The sequence below is a fragment of the Meles meles genome, chromosome 11 (assembly GCF_922984935.1).
Source record: "Meles meles chromosome 11, mMelMel3.1 paternal haplotype, whole genome shotgun sequence".
NCBI classification, from domain to species: domain Eukaryota; kingdom Metazoa; phylum Chordata; class Mammalia; order Carnivora; family Mustelidae; genus Meles; species Meles meles.
The window spans coordinates 89042718-89060975 of NC_060076.1; the positions used below are offsets into that span (position 1 = coordinate 89042718).

Sequence of the window (18258 nt, forward strand, 5' to 3'; positions counted from 1 at the left end):
ATTTCCCTGATGATTAATGATTTTGAACATTTTTTTCATGTACCTCCTTTGGAAAGGACATCTTCTTTGGAAAAATGTCTATCTTCTGTATATCTTCTTTGGAGAAATGTCATTTCAGGTCTTCTGCCCATTTTAAAATCAGATTGGCTTTTTGCTATTGAGTTGTATGAATTTTTTAAATATATTTTTGATATTGATCTCTTACCATATACATGATTTGCAAATATTTTCTTCCACTCAGTGGATTGCCTTTTCATTTTCTTGATGGTTTCCTTTGCTGTGCAGAAAGTTCTTATTCTAATGTAGTCCTATTTACTTGTTTTTGCTTTTGTTCCTTTGCTTTTGGTGTTAGGTTTAAAAAATCATTGCCAAGACCTATTTCAAGGAGCTTACTGCCTATATTTTCTTCTGAAAGTTTTATGGTTTCAGGTCTTATGTTCATGTTTTTATTTGAGTTTAAATGTGTATTTCTACTGTGTTTTCCCCCTATTTTTCAATTTGTCTCTTGTTCCCAGAGAGATTAGAATACATACTTATTAGAATTCTATAATTAGTACTTTCACCATTTCGCAGACAATACAGGAATTTTAGAAGATACAAACTCCATGTACCCTTCCCACCTTTTGTGTTATCACTGACATGGATTTTGGTACTATGTATATCTTGGGTCTTAGTTTTTAAATTTTTTAAGATTTTTAATTTTTTAAAGTGATCTCTGGGGGTGCCTGGGTGGCTCAGTTGGTTAAGCATCTGCCTTCCGCTTGGGTCATGACCCCAGGGTCCTGGGACGGAGCCCTGCTTGGGGCTCCCTGCTCAGTGGGAAGCCTGCTTCCTCCTCTCTCTCTGCCTGCTGCTCTCCCTACTTGTGATCTCTCTCTGTCAAATAAATAAATAAAATCTTAAAAAAATAAAGTGATCTCTGCACCCAACACGGGGCTTGAACTTACAACCCTGAGATCAAGAGTTGCAACTGAGCCAGCCATACAAATAGTGTATATTTTGAATCTGCATTATGGTCATTACTTTGTACTGTCATTGCTGCTTAGATTTACTCCCACATTTATCCTTTAGACGCACTTGATTGCTGTCGACACGTTTGTGCCTCCATCTGGAACACTTTTCTGCTTTCCTTCTGTCTAAAGAGCTCTTTACTCTTTCTTTTAGTCCAGCTATCCTGGTAATAAATTCTCTCGGTTTTTGTTCATCTGGTGAAGTCGTTATTTCTCCTTCTTAATGAAGGATATTTTCACCAGGTAGAAATTTCTAAAGATGTCATCGCTTTTGTTTGGGATTTCACTTTTTCCCTTGAGAAGCCAGTGATCCGTCCTACTATTACGCTTTGAAGGTGGTGTGTCTTTTCCCCAGATTTTTTTCAGGAACATTTAAAATTTCACCTTGATTTTTGTCAGTTTTACTACGAGGCAACTAGGTTTGATTTTCCCTGTATTGACTCTGATGGGAGTTCGTGGCGCCTTACCAATCTGCTTCTTTGGTGCCTCTGTTAACAATACCTCTTTGAATCTCACTTCTGCTCCTGTTGTGTCTCTCCTGCTCTTTTGGGACTTCAATTTACATACGTTAGATCTGTTTCTGTATGTGTCAGGACGCTTTTTTGGAGGCATCTTCGCCCCCATCCCCGCTTTAAACAAGTACAAATATGGGGCGCCTGGGTGGCACAGTGGGTTAAGCGTCTGCCTTCGGTTCAGGTCATGATCTTAGGGTCCTGGGATTGATACCCTGCTCAGTGCGGGTGGTGGGGGGAGATTGGCTTCTCCTGTGCCCCTCCCCCACTCCCTCTCTCTCTCTCTCAAGTAAATAAATAAATCTTTTAAAAAATTAGTACTTATAGGGGCGCCTGGGTGGCTCAGTGGTTTAAAGCCTCTGCCTTCGGCTCAGGTCATGATCCCAGGGTCCTGGGATGGAGCCCCACATCAGGCTCCCTGCTCAGCAGGAAGCCTGCTTCTCCCTCTCCCACTCCTCTGCTTCTGTTCCCTCTCTCGCTGTGTGTCTCTCTCTGTCAAATAAATAAATAAAATCTTTAAAAAAAAATTAGTACTTATAGGTGTACTTTTATTTATTTATTTATTTTTAAAAGATTTTATTTATTGAGAGAGAGAGAATGAGAGAGAGAGAGAAAGCACATGAGAGGGGGGAGGGGCAGGCAGAGGGAGAAGCAGACTCCCTGCTGAGCAAGGAGCCTGATGTGGGACTGATGCGGGACTCATCCCGGACTCCAGGATATTGATCTGAGCTGAAGGCAGTAGCTTAACCAACTAAGCCACCCAGGCGCGCTATAGGTGTACTTTTAGGTGATTATTCTGCCTCATCAGTAGGACATGACTATGTCAGGAGAGAAACTTACTTATGTCGTGTTTTTCTGATGATATATACAGGCTGGGGACAGTAATGCCTTAGGGAGACCCTGAAGACATTGGCTCACTCTTCTGTAGGCTCCCTGTGGGAACGCTCAAACACTTCAGTCATCCAATAAACATTCTTCCTATTCAGAGGAATTTTCCAAGTGAAAGGAATTTGGGACTCCCTGTGAGGAAGAAACATGTAAGTCCTGCAGCTTGTTAATGAGGGCAAACTTCTCTTTGTAGTCATGTTTCCACCTGTTGAATCATCTTTATAAAAGTTGTACACTGAGGGCACGTCTGTTTATGAGAAGAGATGGAAAGTATGAGCCAATCTGAAACCTGAAATATCTATTTCGAAGCCCCAGGCTAACCAACTTCTGAGGAATTTGTTCCAAACTCCAGTGCTCAAAACGTGTATGAATATGTAAGGACGGAGTTACGTATGTATATGACAATACATATATAGACATAGAATATATGTAATTTGCATAAGCTTTTCATTTTGTAGCCTTTTACATTTAAAGGTGCACTTTAGGGCCACCTGAGTGGCTCAATCAGTAGAGCATGCAACTCTTGATCTTGGGGTCATGAGTTCCAGCCCCATGCTGGGTATAGAGATTACTTAAAAAAAAATTTTTTTTTTAAATATAAAGGTGGGCTTAACTAAGAGTATCTGAGGATGTCTCTCCGAAAAAGCCTTAGATCATTTTTTTAAAAGATTTTATTTATTTGTTTGACAGAGAGAGACAGCGAGACAGGGACTACAAGCAGGGGGAGTACGAGAGGGAGAAGCAGGCTTCCTGCAGAGCAGGGAGCCTGATGCAGGGCTCGAACCCAGCACCCTGGGATCATGACCTGAGCTGAAGGCAGACGCCCAATGACTGAGCCACCCAGGCAGCCCCTGAGATCATTAAAAAAAAAAAAAGATTTTATTTATTTATCTTGGGGACGTGGTGAGGAGCAGAGGGAGAAGGACACGCAGACCCCAAGCCAAGCGGAGTGTGGAGCCCAATGCAGGGCTGGATCCCACGATCCCCAGATTATGACCTGAGCTGAAATTGAGAATCAGACACCAAACCAACTAACTGATCTACCCAGGCACCCCACCTTCCACCGTTTCGATGTGGTCACCTCCAGTTCCTGGAGTGAGGCTTACGAGTGAGCCCCGCTGTGTGTTTTCAGATTTTACCCATGCCGTGCACTGTGATCCAAGCCGGTTTATTTACATCATTCAGAGCTACTTTTTCTACATACATTTAAACATCTTTATTGTGGTTGTTACGCTATACTGCCCTAACCTTATAATTCAGGAAGTTTGGGGAATAACATGCTTTCATTGCTTACTTGGTGCAAACTGTTGCTGGTCCCGAACAATGGTTATTTTGCAGGGTTTAATGACACCATGTGCCTGTGGTCACATACATGTGTGTGCCACCCACAAGTGTCTATAATTAGCACTTATTACTAGCTCCCTACTTTACCCTTGTCTTGGTTGAGTGTTTTGTTAGTTACGGAGTCAGTTGTTAGTTACTAAAGAGCAAATTACAATTTCGCCTTTCTCCATTTCATCCCTTTCACTATTGTTTAAAACATATCACATTCGGGAAAACCCGAAGCCTCTTTGAATACTTAACTTGGTTTTTTTCTTGAATCAGTTTTAAAATTCTTCCAACCATTGTGGCTGCTGCCCATCCAGCATGTAGTGAAAGAATTTTCTTTTAGGGATGAAAGCCAGTGAGAAGCTGTCCGGGACGATGTAGTTTCCTAGCACAGCTGCTGGTGTAGATCATGGTGCTAAGGGTTCCACTTGGAGATTCTGGATCCTCTTTGCCAGTTCCAGCTGGAAAGGTGCCCAGGAGATCCGATAGCCCAGCCCCTTCATTCCACATGTAATGAAACTAAGACTCAGCCTGGTTAAGGAATCCACTTGAACTCCAACAGCTGGCATATGGCTACATTTATTGTAAACAAACAGGACAGCCTGATAGTTAAAATACTTGAAGTAGGAGTATGGAAACCCAATACTTAGATGTCATGAAATGGTAAAAGCAAACAAACAGACAAACTGCTTTTTTCCATCAGGTCTGTTCCTACTTTCCTTCCTCCCCACCCCTCTGCCCCAAGTATGCCTCGAAAGCCCTCTTTTTGTTTGGGGGGCAGAGGGAGAGGGAGAGAGTGAGTCTTGGGGCTCTCCCATGGAACTCCCATGGACTCAATCTCACAACCCTGAAATCATGATCTGAACCGAAACCAACCTACTAAGCCACTGGGCACCTGGGCTCGACAGTCCCCTTATTCCAGAAGCTTCCTAAGCGTTCCTAGGTTGAATTAATAACTCCCTGCTCTTTGCTCACAGGGCACGGTCATGTTTTTTTATTGTGATACTCATCGTGTTGTATTATAATTATTTATTCAGTTATCCATCTGTCCTCCTCCCTCCCACCCACTGGGCTGAGCCTCCAGGAGCAGCTACAGGATCATCTTGGACTTTAATCCCTAGCACTTGGCAGAGAGCCTGGCACTTTTGTGCTCTCGATGTTTTATGAATGAATGAATGAACTAATACTCTCTCATAGTCTTGCACTATTTAGGAATCTTTACTGACATAAAAATCACCTGGAGTTGCTGGCGAACCATGCAGTTTTCCAGGTCATGCCATAAGAGATGCTGTTTCTGGACGGGGAGAGGGTCTAGGAATCCGCATTTTATTAAGCAGCTGATAATTTGAAGCATATGGTCCAAGGACCACACTTGGCAAGCTCTGCTCCGTCATTAGTTCCACTGGCCCTTAGTCCCAACTGTGTGTATCACAGTTACCCATCCATCCGAATAAAAACAGAGCTTTCCTGCACATCCCCCTCTACTGTTTTGACTCCTGCGTATGGAAACCAGCATTTAAAACAAGTTCTGAATCTCCCTCCCAGTTTAATTTGTATCAAGAAAATAATATTTTAAAGCATTTTGAGTTATTAGAAGAAGAGTGTCTTAGCTCATCAAGGAAATATCATCATGATACATATAAATCTGGCATCATGAAAATTATCTGAGACTTGTTGAATTTGGTCTGAAACTCAAGTACAGAAGAAATAAAACCCACACGCCAGGACTACACGCATGGACACAAGCCTGGATGACTTCTTGCCTGGGCAGGCTTTCCCCTTCGCTGGGGTCAATGTAGAGATGAGGAGGGTTGATTCTGATGCTGGGAGGCTAGATGCTCTTCTGAGAATGAAGTTCCATATCTTGGAAATTAACAACATTTTAAAAAAATTTTGAAATTTACAAAATTTAAAAAATCCCCAAGACTGCACCTGTGCCTGCCTGCCACTTTTTTCAAAATGCCAAACTTAAGCAGCTTTACATCACAAAGAGCTAAATGAGGTAGTTATTAAGCTACCTTTAGATAATTACCGAATGGATTTTTGATCCTTTTGTTGTATTTACACATATACCGTTAGTCATTTCTACTCAGTTCCCCATTCTGCTTTTCACTTGTAACTTACTTGGTATGTACCTTTCCGTGGGTGAACCTAATTCGCATTTTTTTTTAATTTTATTCATTTATTTGACAGACGGAGATCACAAGCAGGCAGAGAGGCAGGCAGAGAGAGAGGAGGAAGAAGGCTCCCTGCCGAGCAGAGAGCCCGATGCGGGGCTCGATCCCAGCACCCCAGGACCATGACCTGAGCCGAAGGCAGAGGCTTTAACCCACTGAGCCACCCAGGCGCCCCCCTAATTCGCATTTTTATTTGAGGTGGTTAAAATCACATTTCACCTATTTGCTGTTATTTACTTCGTGCCCTCCCTTGTGTTAGGTGTTTCGGTTATTTTCAGTTATTTGCCGCCATATGGAATTCTGATATTCATTTCTGCTCAAATTATATGTTTGTTTGAATCCCACGGTGTATACTCTCCAAAGTGAAATGATTACATTGAAAGGTAACGACAGTTTTAGGGTTCTTGTTGTGTGTCACAGCGTTGCATTCCAGAGGCACCGAACCTATATATAACCCCGGGGGGTTCCAGCGAGGTGTGGGGCGTGCCGATTTTCCCACGGTTTACTAACACGTGATGTTGTCATTCTAGCTTATTTTTGTTGGTTTAGTATGTGCACAGGGCCTCTCCAGAGAGATTTAATTTTGATGTTCTTTAAACGATGGACGTTCTTTTCCGTGTGGGACAATTCACTATTTTCATTTTAAGGACCAACAATTCATCTCCATGTTTGACAGTTTTGAAGGGACAGGTTTAATTGCCTTCTGTAGAATTGATCCTGTAGGGATGGGAAATGGGGTCAGGCTCGAGTGTCAGGGAAGAGGATCAGTTGTACAGCTCCGAGTTGGGAACCCCATGTGGAGAATCGCAATGGAAACGCCCGCTGACCCTCTTTAAGGAGGATTGAAGAGTGGGAACATTCCGATTTCGTGCTGAATTAAATCCTGGGGTTTTGGCATAGGATGATAGATTTTGCTTCAAAATGGAAGCAAGAATTTGTCCCTGCTTCCTTTCTTTGACTCTCTGTAATACCACACCTTTCCTGATCCTTTTTTAGAAATTTCCATTTCAGGTAGACCTCTCTGGTCTATGGCGGAAAGAGCTTCAGAAGGACCAGGAGACGAAATCATGTTATTTGAGAGGTCCTACGGGGAGGCCCTGGGCACAGAAGTCTCAGGAGCACTAAGTCCTGTCTGTTGAAGGTCCCTCACAGCAAAGGGCCTTTGCTTGGTTGTCTCGTCCCTCTTTGTGTATGGCCATCTCCCCAACTAAGCACATAACTGAATGCCATGGTGGTTTGGGTTCCTTTGTAGTGCCAAATGCAAGATACAGGGTTGTTCATGCAAGATGGGCCTTTTGATATGGCCAGGGGTCTAATCTGTTGGTTTTTAAAAAATTGGTGATGGTTCAGCTTGTGATGAAAATCATCTTGTTGAGTACTTGGATTCAAGTTCTGAAAGTTCTCCTCCATTCTTGGCTGTTTCATTCAACTTGGTAATTTTTGCCTTCCCTCTTGTGTCTTTAGGACACTTACACACATCCATATCTATATCTGTATTTTTACCACCTTTATTGAGAAATAATTCACATACCACTTAGTTTACCCATTTTTCATGCACAATTTGCTAATTCTTAACATATTCACAAAGTTATGTTTCTGTCACCACAATTTCATTTATTTAAAAAAATTTAAAAGTCTATTTATTTATTTGAGAGTGAGTGAGAGAGAGCACAAAGTTGGTGGGGGGGAGGAGGAGAGGGACAAGCAGACTCCCTGCTGAGCAGGGAGCCTGGTGCAGGGCTCCATCTAAGGATCCCGAGATCATGACCCGAGCTGAAGGCAGACCCTTAACCGACTGAGCTACCCAGGCAGCCCACCACAATCAATTTTTTTTTAAGATTTTATTTATTTGACAGAGATCACAAGTAAGCAGAGAGGCAGGCAGAGAGAGAGGAGGAAGCAGGCTCCCTGCTGAGCAGAGAGCCCGATGCGGGGCTTGATCCCAGGACCCGGAAATCTTGACCTGAGCTGAAGGCAGAGGCCTTAATCCACTGAGCCATCCAGGAGCCCCTCACCACAATCAATTTTAAAACATTTTTATCACCCCAAAAAGAAACCTCATTCCCATTAGCAGTCACTCCCCTTTGTCTCCAAAGCCCGAGCCCTACGCAACCACTCGTCTCTTTCTGTCTCTGTAGACTTTCTTGTTCTGGAAATTTCATATAAGGAATAATAAAATACGTGGTCTTTGGGTTTAGCTCCTTTCACCTGACGTGATGTTTTCAAGGTACATCCATGTTGTCCTATATGGTAATACTTCTTTCCTTTTTTGTTGCTGAATAATATTCCATTGTGTGATAGACGGCATGTTGTTTATCCAAGCAACAGGTGATAGACGTTTGGGTTGTTTCCACTTTTCTATTATGAATAATGCTGCTGTGAGCATTCACGGCTAAATTTTTGTAGGAAATGATGCTTTCATTTCTCTTGGGTGTACTCCTAGGAGTGCAATTGCTGGGATATATATGGGAACACTATGTTTAACTTTTTGAGGACCTACCAGACTACTTTCCGAAGCACTCGCATGATTTTATATTCCCACCAGTAACGCGCGATGCTCTGATTTCTCTGTACTCCCACTGGCACCTGCCATCACCCGTCTTTTTTCCTGAAGTAGCCATCCTAGTGATTGTGAATTGGCAGCCCTGTGGTTTTGGTTTGCGTTTCCCCAGCAGATCATAGAATACTTCTTACCCTCGTGTGTTCTTACACTTAAAAAAATTAAAAAGGACAATATCTTAGGAAATTCAAGAAGACAATGAGAATGAACTGCTTTCACTTCCTGGGGAAGGGGGTCTCACTTCTCTGCTTCATTCTGTAGGGGTCCCCCCTGCCATGAAGGTTCTCCAGCCATTTTCTTTCTTTTTTTTTTTTTTTAAAGATTTTATTTATTTATTTGACAGAGAGAGATCACAAGTAGGCAGAGAGGCAGGCAGAGAGAGAGGAGGAAGCAGGCTCCCCACGGAGCAGAGAGCCCGATGCGGGGCTCGATCCCAGGACCCTGAGATCATGACCTGAGCCGAAGGCAGCGGCTTAATCCACTGAGCCACCCAGGCGCCCCTCCAGCCATTTTCTTCTATCCTTGTACCCACTCATCATCCGGAATCCTGGGAAGGAGAGATCATTGTCCTGTGTTGGGTTACGTGCCCACCCCTCTGTTTTGTAGTTATGCCTAGACAAAGTACAAGATGAGAGTGTGGATCCTGGAAGGACATTGAGGTGCTCTCGGATTGGGGGAATGAATGCCCCACGTGGGACGAGAACAGGGTTTCTGCCTTTCTGGAAGTACCACGTTGCCACGTCGGAGGGCCAAGCAGACCATGTCAGAAACCTTATCGTATAGGGTAATTACCAATTATGCCTTAGCACACAGTGTAATGGAGAAAATATAATAAGCTTTATTTATAATATTCAAATGTTATATTTTAAAGTCATCATTTAAAAAATTTATATAGCCCTTGACTCGATAAACAGCATGTTTCAAACACACGATCTCACCGGATCCTCAGGAAACGTCTGTTCGTGTCTTCTTCTGTTATGTAGTGGTCTCACTGGGGTTTAAATACACTTCAGAGAACTAGCCCAGGAATCCATCCACCAACAAATGAGATCGAACAAGAAAGGTGACGTGAGAAAATGTATTCTGCGCTCCAAACAAACGACTTAACACATGAGTGCCTCAAAGACAATCTGTTTGCAAGCTGGGGTTTCCCTGGCCCACAGCTCGGGCCAGTAGGTGAAGGAGCAGGCAGTGGGGAACAACTTTTGTGTGCCTGGTTTCCAGCTACCGAGGATGTTGGCTGAGGGGACAATGGTGTTGTGCTATGAATGACTCAAAGGATCACTCTGCTAGGAGCAGTTTGAAAAGAGTACAGTCCTTGGAATCCTACGTAGCACCCAGGGTACCTGGAGGAAGTTGGGATTGTTCATATCATAGATCTCTAGAATGTTCTGTCATAGCAGGCAGCTAACCAGAAGGGCTCAACTGCTTAAAATGAGAATGGCCGGATCAAAATGCCAGCATGGGGTTTAAAGGACTCTAGTCTGAGACCAGATGTCCTCATGCAGAGACAATGCCTCTGAATGGCTCGGGAAGAAGGATCCAAGTACTCTGGATCTTTCCTCAGGCTTTAAACTCTCCCCCTCCTTGATGCTCCCATCCTTTCAGTATTGGGCAGCAGCCATGGTCCGCTGTGGGTGTCCTGGCCTTTGTGAACTTTTCAAGGCTGTATATGATGAGACAAGAGCTACGCTGTCCACTCATAGGCCGCTGAGGACATGTTAGTTCTGCCAATTGCCCAGCCAAGGCCTGGGTTTTATAACACGATACCAAAGATCGTATCTATAATTGTGATGATCTGTGAAAATAGCTTCTTCATTTGGATGCTTGTATTTTACCCAAGGTATTCTTCCGCGGAAATAAGGAAGCAGTTCACTCTCCCTCCGAACCTTGGCCAGTACCATCGACAGAGCATCAGCACCTCTGGCTTCCCCTCTCTTCAACTAGTAAGTATGAGTATGGGTTTGCTGAGAGAATGGTCACGTGCAGAAAGGCACAGCGCGTCGTTTGCTTCCTGCTTCTCCTTTGCCCTCCGCTGCCGCCTTACACCTCCAACCACCAGTTCCTACCTCCGTGCCTGCTTCTTGACATCACACGGGGAACGCAGTGGGAGCGGGGAGTACGGTGCAGACCTCCAGGGGCCTTGCTTCTGAAGTCTCTGGCTTCAGTGGGCAAACAGGCTGCCTGATTTCCCCCAAATTATGATTCATATTTTGGGGAAGGGGGCGTGGCCTGGAACCCCACTACCATTTGTAAACAGGCTTTTATTAGGAATATAAATCCCAAAATCTGGCAAGCCAAGTTAGGAACCTTAATTTTTAAAAACGGTTTTCTTGGATGTATAATTTACACAACAATAAATTCACTCATTTTAGGTATACGGTTTGATGAATTGGGCCAATTTCTAGTCATTTAACCTTTACTCAATCAAGATGCAGAACAGTCTCTTTACCCCCAAGATGTCCCTCATGCCCCTTCCCAGTGGGTCTCTTCTTCCAGCCCCCAGCCCAAGGCAATCACTGATCCACTCCCGTCACGATTTTGCCTTATCTGGAACTTCATCTAATTGGAATCACAAAACAGACCTTTTTTTTTTTTTTTAAGATTTTTATTTATTTATTTGTCAGAGAGAGATAGAGAGAGAGAAGAAGCACGGGAGCCGCAGGCAGAGGGAGAAGCAGACTCCCTGCTGAGCAAGGAACGGGATGTGGGACTCGATCCCAGGACCCTGGGATCATGACCTGAGCTGCAGGCAGAGGCTGAACCCACTGAGCCACTCAGGCGTCTCCAGACCTTCATTTTGGAAACACTTTTCATTTGAAAGTTGCTTATATTTTTACATTAACACCTACTGTCGAGTGTGTATTATGTGTTACATTATTTGAGGGCCAAATGCCAGACATATGTCAGGTGGGCTAAACCTCACTTAAATGAGATGATTTGTAAAACCAGAAGTTGAGTATTCACTTCCTTTGTGTGAGGCTACAGCCCTCGCTGTGCTCACTTCCTCACACGTAGCACGGCGGCACCTTCTTGCTTCTTCTAGTGGTTATCTTGAGGAGGTTAGGTTTTTTTTTTTTCCTTCGTTTCTCACTTATTACTTCAAAACCACTTCTGCTCTTCGAAGTTTTGTAACCTTCCACTTGTTTCCGGTAGCTGCCATCTTGCCTCCGGTAACAATTACAAGACACGGCGTGTAACTCTGTGTCTTTTAAAGGTATGTTTGCTGCAGAGATGTGTGGTGATTTCAGTAGGATAATTTGTGTGTTGTATCGGATGAAATGGGAGTAGCAAAAAGTGTATAGCACCTTTTACTGCAAAAGGTAATGACATTACTTCAAAAAAATCTGGTTACGACTTCGGTGGCTTTGCTCACTGTCCTTTTTGTTTGTACTTTTCCTGTTTCAAAATTGCAGATGATAATAAAAGCACATTCAAGGCATGATGTCCGTGCTTTCAGATGGATTAGATAAACTTTAGACTAAGAAATATTAGCTATGTTTTTGTTTGTTTGTTTGTTTGATTTGGTGCTAATCTATATTTCATTGAAAACCCTCCCCCATTTAAAAAAAAAATTTCTGCCTCACATTGTATTCCAAACTGTGCAGAATTCAGTTAAAAAGTGACCAGATACATGTTCATAGTTCAAACAAGGTAAGGAGGGAGGGTTTGGTGCCTTGCTCGTTGGTTAATTAAGACTGCGGCTCTCTGCAGTGGCTGTCTTGAGAAACAGTGTGGACATCATCATGAAGAGGCTTTAAGGAAGTTGAGCTCACAAGCGTTAACCCCTTCTTTACACACCAGCTTTGACATTAATGCTGCAGTCTTAAGTTTTTCATTTAAAGACACAAAGAAAAAAAAACTTGCTGAATATCTACAGGTGTTCTTTTGGTAGTTTTGCCTCTTCACCTGTAGGTTTTGACGAAAGTGAGTTTTGGTGAATTTCTTTGTTAGCTAGGTAGTCAATTACCATGCAGCTTAACTACCCATTTTCTAACAGAGGCTATCAAAGAAGTCGCAAAAAGAAGGAGCATTTAACTACACAGGACTCATGCTGTTCCTGCCTGTCCTAATTTATTCCTGGTTCTATTTGCAAATAAATAGCCTTTAAAATAGCCATATATTTAAAATATATGGCTCTTAACATTCCAGGTTGGCTCCTGGATATCTCTGCCCAGATCACAACTCCAATTTCGGCACTGGGTGCTGCCCCGGACCCTTCTTGTTAATTGCACGAGGAAGAGGAGAGGCATGAGAGAGCTAAGGGGCCTTATTTTAATTCCCCCTTTAAAAAAAAATGTACAACCTTTTGAGGAAATCACCTTAACATTTATCTGCTGTCACGCTGTCATATTACCATGAAGTGGCCTTTCTTTTCCCTGAGTCATCTTCCTGAATGAAGGCTCCTCCAACAGAAATCATCAACCTCATGGTGATTTCCCTTTACCTTAAAAAAAAAAAAAAATCCATTTCGTAGAAAGCTAATGGGACATTGCAGCAAGCTTCATTCCTGGCAAGGCAGAGAAGGGGCTTATCATCTAAAGACTCTGAGGCTGAACTAGCTTTAAAAAACAATTTTCTTAAATGCAAAGCTCTTGGCTGTTCATTGTACGACTTTAGACAATTGGAAAATAAGACCAAGTGCATTTTGACCTTTGTTTCCCCTTACCTTTATTTATTTATTTTTAAAGATTTTATTTATCTATTTGACAAAGAGAGATCACAAGTAGGCAGAGAGGCAGGCAGAGGGAGAGGGGGAAGTAGGCTCCCGCCAAGCAGAGAGCCCGATGCAGGCTTCGATCCCAGGACCTGAGCCAAAGGCAGAGGCTTAACCCACTGAGCCACCTAGGCACCCCACTTACCTTTATTTATATAACTACCCATTTCAACAACCAATGACTGTTTAATTTTTAGAAGTATTTAATGGTGCCAAGTTATTTAAAACCCGATCGGGGGTGGGGGGTGGTGCCTGGGTGGCTCAGTCACTTAAGCATCTGACTCTTGGTTTCGGCTCAGGTCATGGTCTCAGGGTCGTGAGATTGAGCCCCACTTGGACTCTGAGCTCAGTGGAGAGTCTGCTTGAAGATTCCCTGCCTCTGCCCCTCCCCCGACTCACCCGTCCGTACTCTCTCTCTTCTCAAACAAATAAGATCTTTAAAAAAAAAAAAAAATCAATGATTAGTTTGTTGTTTTGCAAGCGGTCCGAACTTGGCCATAAGCCCAGGTGGACCCCGTTTTGAGTGAATATTCCTGCCTTCTGTGAATTCCTGTATGTGAATAGAATTTTTGTGTTGCAAAAAGTTGCATTGCATCATAAAGTTGTATCATAAAATTTACTTTTCTTTTAGACATAAATCATTAAAAATAACCATGAGGTTTTTTTTCCCACAAAAACTCATGAGATGGATCTAGATGAGAAGCATGACTGCCGCTGATTGGGTATATAACCAGGAACAAGTTAACCTCTGCGAAGGCTTCAGCTTTTTTTATTTGCGATGTTGGATGAGTGCTTCACCCCGCCCCACCCCCTTAGGGCTAATAGAATGGTGTCAGACGTTGTGTAAATAATGTATTGAAGACAGTGTGAGAGATTAAGTGGTGGCCAGCGGTGGTTTCAGCTCTGAAAGGCCTTGGGGTCTACTTGGGAGGAAGGATGATCCCGAGGACCTATACTGTCTTTTAGCGTGCTAGGTGTCCCAAAAGAGGTAAAAGCTTGCTGGCCGAGGCAGGGAAGACTTAAAGGAAGGTTCTCAGCCAGGGCTGCCCATTAGAATCATCTGGGACCTTTAGAAACACCTGCGGCCAGGCCCACCAGAGAACAATGAAATCAGAATTTCTAAGGGCTGGAGCTTACGGATGGAAGTGGTAAAGTTCCCTGGGATTTTGGCATGTGATCTGGACGGATGATTCTTTAAAGAACCGACATTGGTGGAAATGTTCCAAATAGGAGAAAACATAAAGATCGTTTCTTTTGTGGTCCTGGTTGCTCTGGATTTCAGAAAATGTGGTAGGTAAGGACCACTTGCTAGCCCTGTGGATATATCCTTATATAAATAGAGAGGCTTCTGTTGTAAATTGGATCAATCCCATGAGAGAAAGGGTGTGTGTGTGTGTGTGTGTGTGTGTGTGTGTGTGTGTGTGTGGTTTTGTCGGATTTTTTTTTAACTCTAATTATAAATGTCAGCTGTGATGTATGGGGTGTTTTCAAAGTAGATGAAATATTTTTGAGTCGTCATTCTGGAATAGGAACAGGATTGACCATTTCAAGCTGGCTTTGTAGACTTAGTGATATGGTGATAGACCTGCCTTGGGTCTCTTTGACACTCCTGTCCGAGTCATTTGTGACCAGTGCCGGGGAACATGCCTTGTGCACAGACTCACCTGTGTGTAGCGTTGCCCCCTGGCTTTGGAACCTTCCACTACCGCAGCCGTTTGGACAGGTTGGCCAGACCCCCTCTCATGCTAACCATCCACACCAGCAGATGACTCTAGAGTTGACGTCTTCTTTAAAATGAAACAGTAAGGGACTAAAGCCATTTTCTGATCATTCAAAGTCAAAAGGAGAGTGAACTACAAGAAAAGGCTGGGATCTCTGTCTGAAGGTAGAAAGGAGGATTTGAGACGCTGTACGTGGTTAATAACCTTAACCTACATTTTCATAGAGGGAGAAATTCTATAGAAAAGATTTGAAGTGAAATGGAATGAATCAGCTGGAATGTAACGGTTCTTGCTGAAGAAAAGGATAGAAAAAGCCACATCCTAAACACTATGGTTACATGACTTGTTTGTGTATAACATTTATGTAAAAAAAAAAAAGTCTCATACTTTTGAAGGCGTTCATTTCTCTAGTGTGTTTAAGCTTCTGTGCAACAAAGCAACCTTTTGCTTTGACTACCAAGGATGACCTAAATGTTAGATCACTTGATAAATACGGTTCTTTTAAATTTTTCTGATGCTGTTGTCCTTTTGTGGTTCATCTGTCAAGGAGTCGGGCTGGCCTCAGGTTTCATTGATTTCCCTTGAGGGGCATGACAGAAATGAAGATTTCAATACAGTTTTCACGCAGATTCACAATGGAACATAAAATGACAGAGTGACAGCCTGCGTGTGGAGTGGGAATTTCATTACCGTCTTCAAAAAGCAGGGACATCAAATATCTTGGTAAAAAGAGATTGATGCCCATGATGGCCTATCAGCCATCTTCCCCTCGGTGGAAGATTGCCATTGGTAGAAGTAAGGAGTCATTGTTGGATCTAAGCCAGGAAGTTCTTTGAAATAATGAAGGAGGAGAACTTTATGGTCTTCAGCTCTGTTTACCTACATACAGTAGAGAACTGAGAGGATTGTCTTAAGCCTGGCTTTCTTCCTTCCTTCCTCCGCTCCTCCCTTCCAGAAATATGTATTGGATCTCGCTCTGTGCCAGGCACTGGTCTAGGAGCTGGGGATGCGCCAGGAGATACAACAGAGAGTGTAGCCTCATGGAACCTATGTTCTAGAATGGGAGACATAGACAAACAAATGAATGCAGACTCTGTCAAGGGGTCTTAAATGCTGGAAGAATGAAAGAGAAAGAGGATAGAGAGTGGCACAGAAGAGGAGTTATTTGGGTGTCTGTTGGAAAGGAGACACTTGGGAAGAATTCTGCATGAACTTGAGAAGTGTCTGAAGGAAAAGTATTCTAGTCAGAAGGAACAGCAAGGGCATAGTCCCCAAGACAAGAGTATGTCATCTGTTCCAGAGCAGACAGGAGGGATGAGATCAAAGGGAAAGCAGGGCTGGGTCGGCCTCAGAGACCACAGAAGAACTTTGGCTCTTACTCTGATTAAGAAGGGAAGTCTCTGGAAGCATTGAGCCAGAGGCCAGGCATGATCTGACTTTTTATAAAGATGACTTACAGAGTTCCTTTTATAAGGATCACTGTGGTTGCTATGTGGAGAGTAGACTGGGGTAGGGAGGGCATTAGGAAGTTGTCGCAGTAACTATGGAGTAGGACAGTGATGCCAGTAGAGAAGAAGAGAAGGTTGGATGCTGAGTATATTTCAGAAGTAAAGTGGATGGGATTTTCTCATGGACAGTGTGTAAGGCATAAGAGAAAGAGAGAAACCAACATAGACTCTGAAGTTTTTGCCCCAGGCAGCCGGCAGAATGGAATCACCAACCCCTGAGATGCCGAGACTTGGGAGATAAGGGGAAAAAAAGATCGGCAGGAAAATTAAGAATTAGTTTTGAGTTTGTTGTGTTTGACAGTCCTGTTAGGCCACCAGATGGTGATGTCTGGGTGTGGCTGGAAAAGTCGACCTGGATTTCAGGGCAAACATATAAATTTGTAACATTAAAAAGTGATATTTAAAGACATGGGAGTGAGCTCCTCTGGGAGTGAATGGAGATTGAGAAGCAAAGACATTTTAGGACTGAATCCTAGAGCACTGCATTGTAGGAGGAGAACCTGGAAACCACGATATCCCAAAGGTAGAGTGACCGACCATTTCAACTTGTTCAGGACTGAGGGTTTTCCTGGTACACAGACTTCCAGAGACTGCATCACCCTCCATCTGAATAAAGTATTGCAAGAAAGAGGGAGTGATTAACTGTGTCCTGTACGTAGATAAACCAGGGCTGAGCAATGACCATTGAATTTGGCAACAGGGAGTCTTGGGTGACTTTGACAAGACATCTCTCATGAACAGCCAAGGAGATTTGAGGACCATCCCATAGGGGTGCACACACATGAGGGCACCAGGCCAGTACCCCTGGAGACACCACGCCTCTCCCCCAAGCCCCACACAGAGCAGCATGAAGCAACCCCTGACCCCTCCCTTACCGCCCCCCACCCCACCAGTGCTATAACAAAGGACCCTTGTGATTACCTGTGTGATTTGGGTCAAGTCATTTAATCTGTTTTTCAGCATCCTTATTTCTGGAGTATTTTCCAGATTTGCTATTTTATTATATTTTTAAAGATTTTATTTATTTATTTGTCACAGAGCAAGAGAGCACAAGCAGGGGGAACAACATACAGAAGGAGAAGCAGGCTCCCCACTGAGCAAGGAGCCTGAGGCAGGACTGGATCCCAGGACCCTGGGGCCATCATCTGACCTGAAAGCAAAGGCTTAACCCACAGAGCCACCCAGGCGTCCACAGATTTGTTATTTTAATCTCGTATCCGTGTGCTGTCTGCATATACAGTGTGCTAGGAGCTACACGGATTCATTTCAAACAGATACCGTTCTGGTGCTGTAGGAATTGTCAGTTTCAGAACAATGGAATCCCATTCACGTCAGGAGACCTAGGCTTTGATGTGCATTAGGGGGCAAGGAAAAGTACTTGGGGTCTCTACCTGCTTGCCAAGGGCGAGAGTAGTTTGCGTCACGTTAGGAATGGACAGCTTCCTCCCTTGTCCATTTCAGCGTAGAAAGCGGGGGCTGGGGGGGACTAGTCAAACGCCCGCTTGTCTGTTGTGCTGGGACCATCCTCATCGATTCTCGAACACGGTTGATGTGTACAGTGTGCTCCGTCCTGAAATCTGTGCTGACCTCAAGGGTTTAACTCTGTGATCAGTCCCGCATATCGATTACACTTGGCGCATGGCCGCACAATTCGTGCTTAGTGAGGTTACCATGTCCTTATCATGGCTGCCCTCTTCAAAGGGAGCTTTATTTGTGAGAATGTGGTCCACTTCGCCATCTCATGGCCGACCAGAGATCTGTGCAAAGATGCTGGAGAGGGGCTACCGGACTCTCTGTATCCCCCGCCCCACTCCCCACCCCCTGACCCCCGCTCAG

The 18258-nt window shown here is 43.8% G+C and overlaps 1 protein-coding gene across 2 annotated transcripts in view; it reads left to right on the top strand.

Annotated features, from left to right (window-relative positions):
* Window positions 1-18258, top strand: part of DOCK8 (dedicator of cytokinesis 8) — a 210029-nt gene that overhangs the window by 38407 nt on the left and 153364 nt on the right. Inside the window, exon 2 of one of the 2 annotated variants that reach the window (XM_046021705.1) lies at window positions 10320-10422. In XM_046021705.1, coding sequence (XP_045877661.1) covers window positions 10320-10422 — 103 coding nt within the window. Of the gene's footprint in view, window positions 1-10319; window positions 10423-11650; window positions 11694-18258 lie in introns of those variants that run through there. The other variant, XM_046021706.1, reaches the window with a different exon arrangement.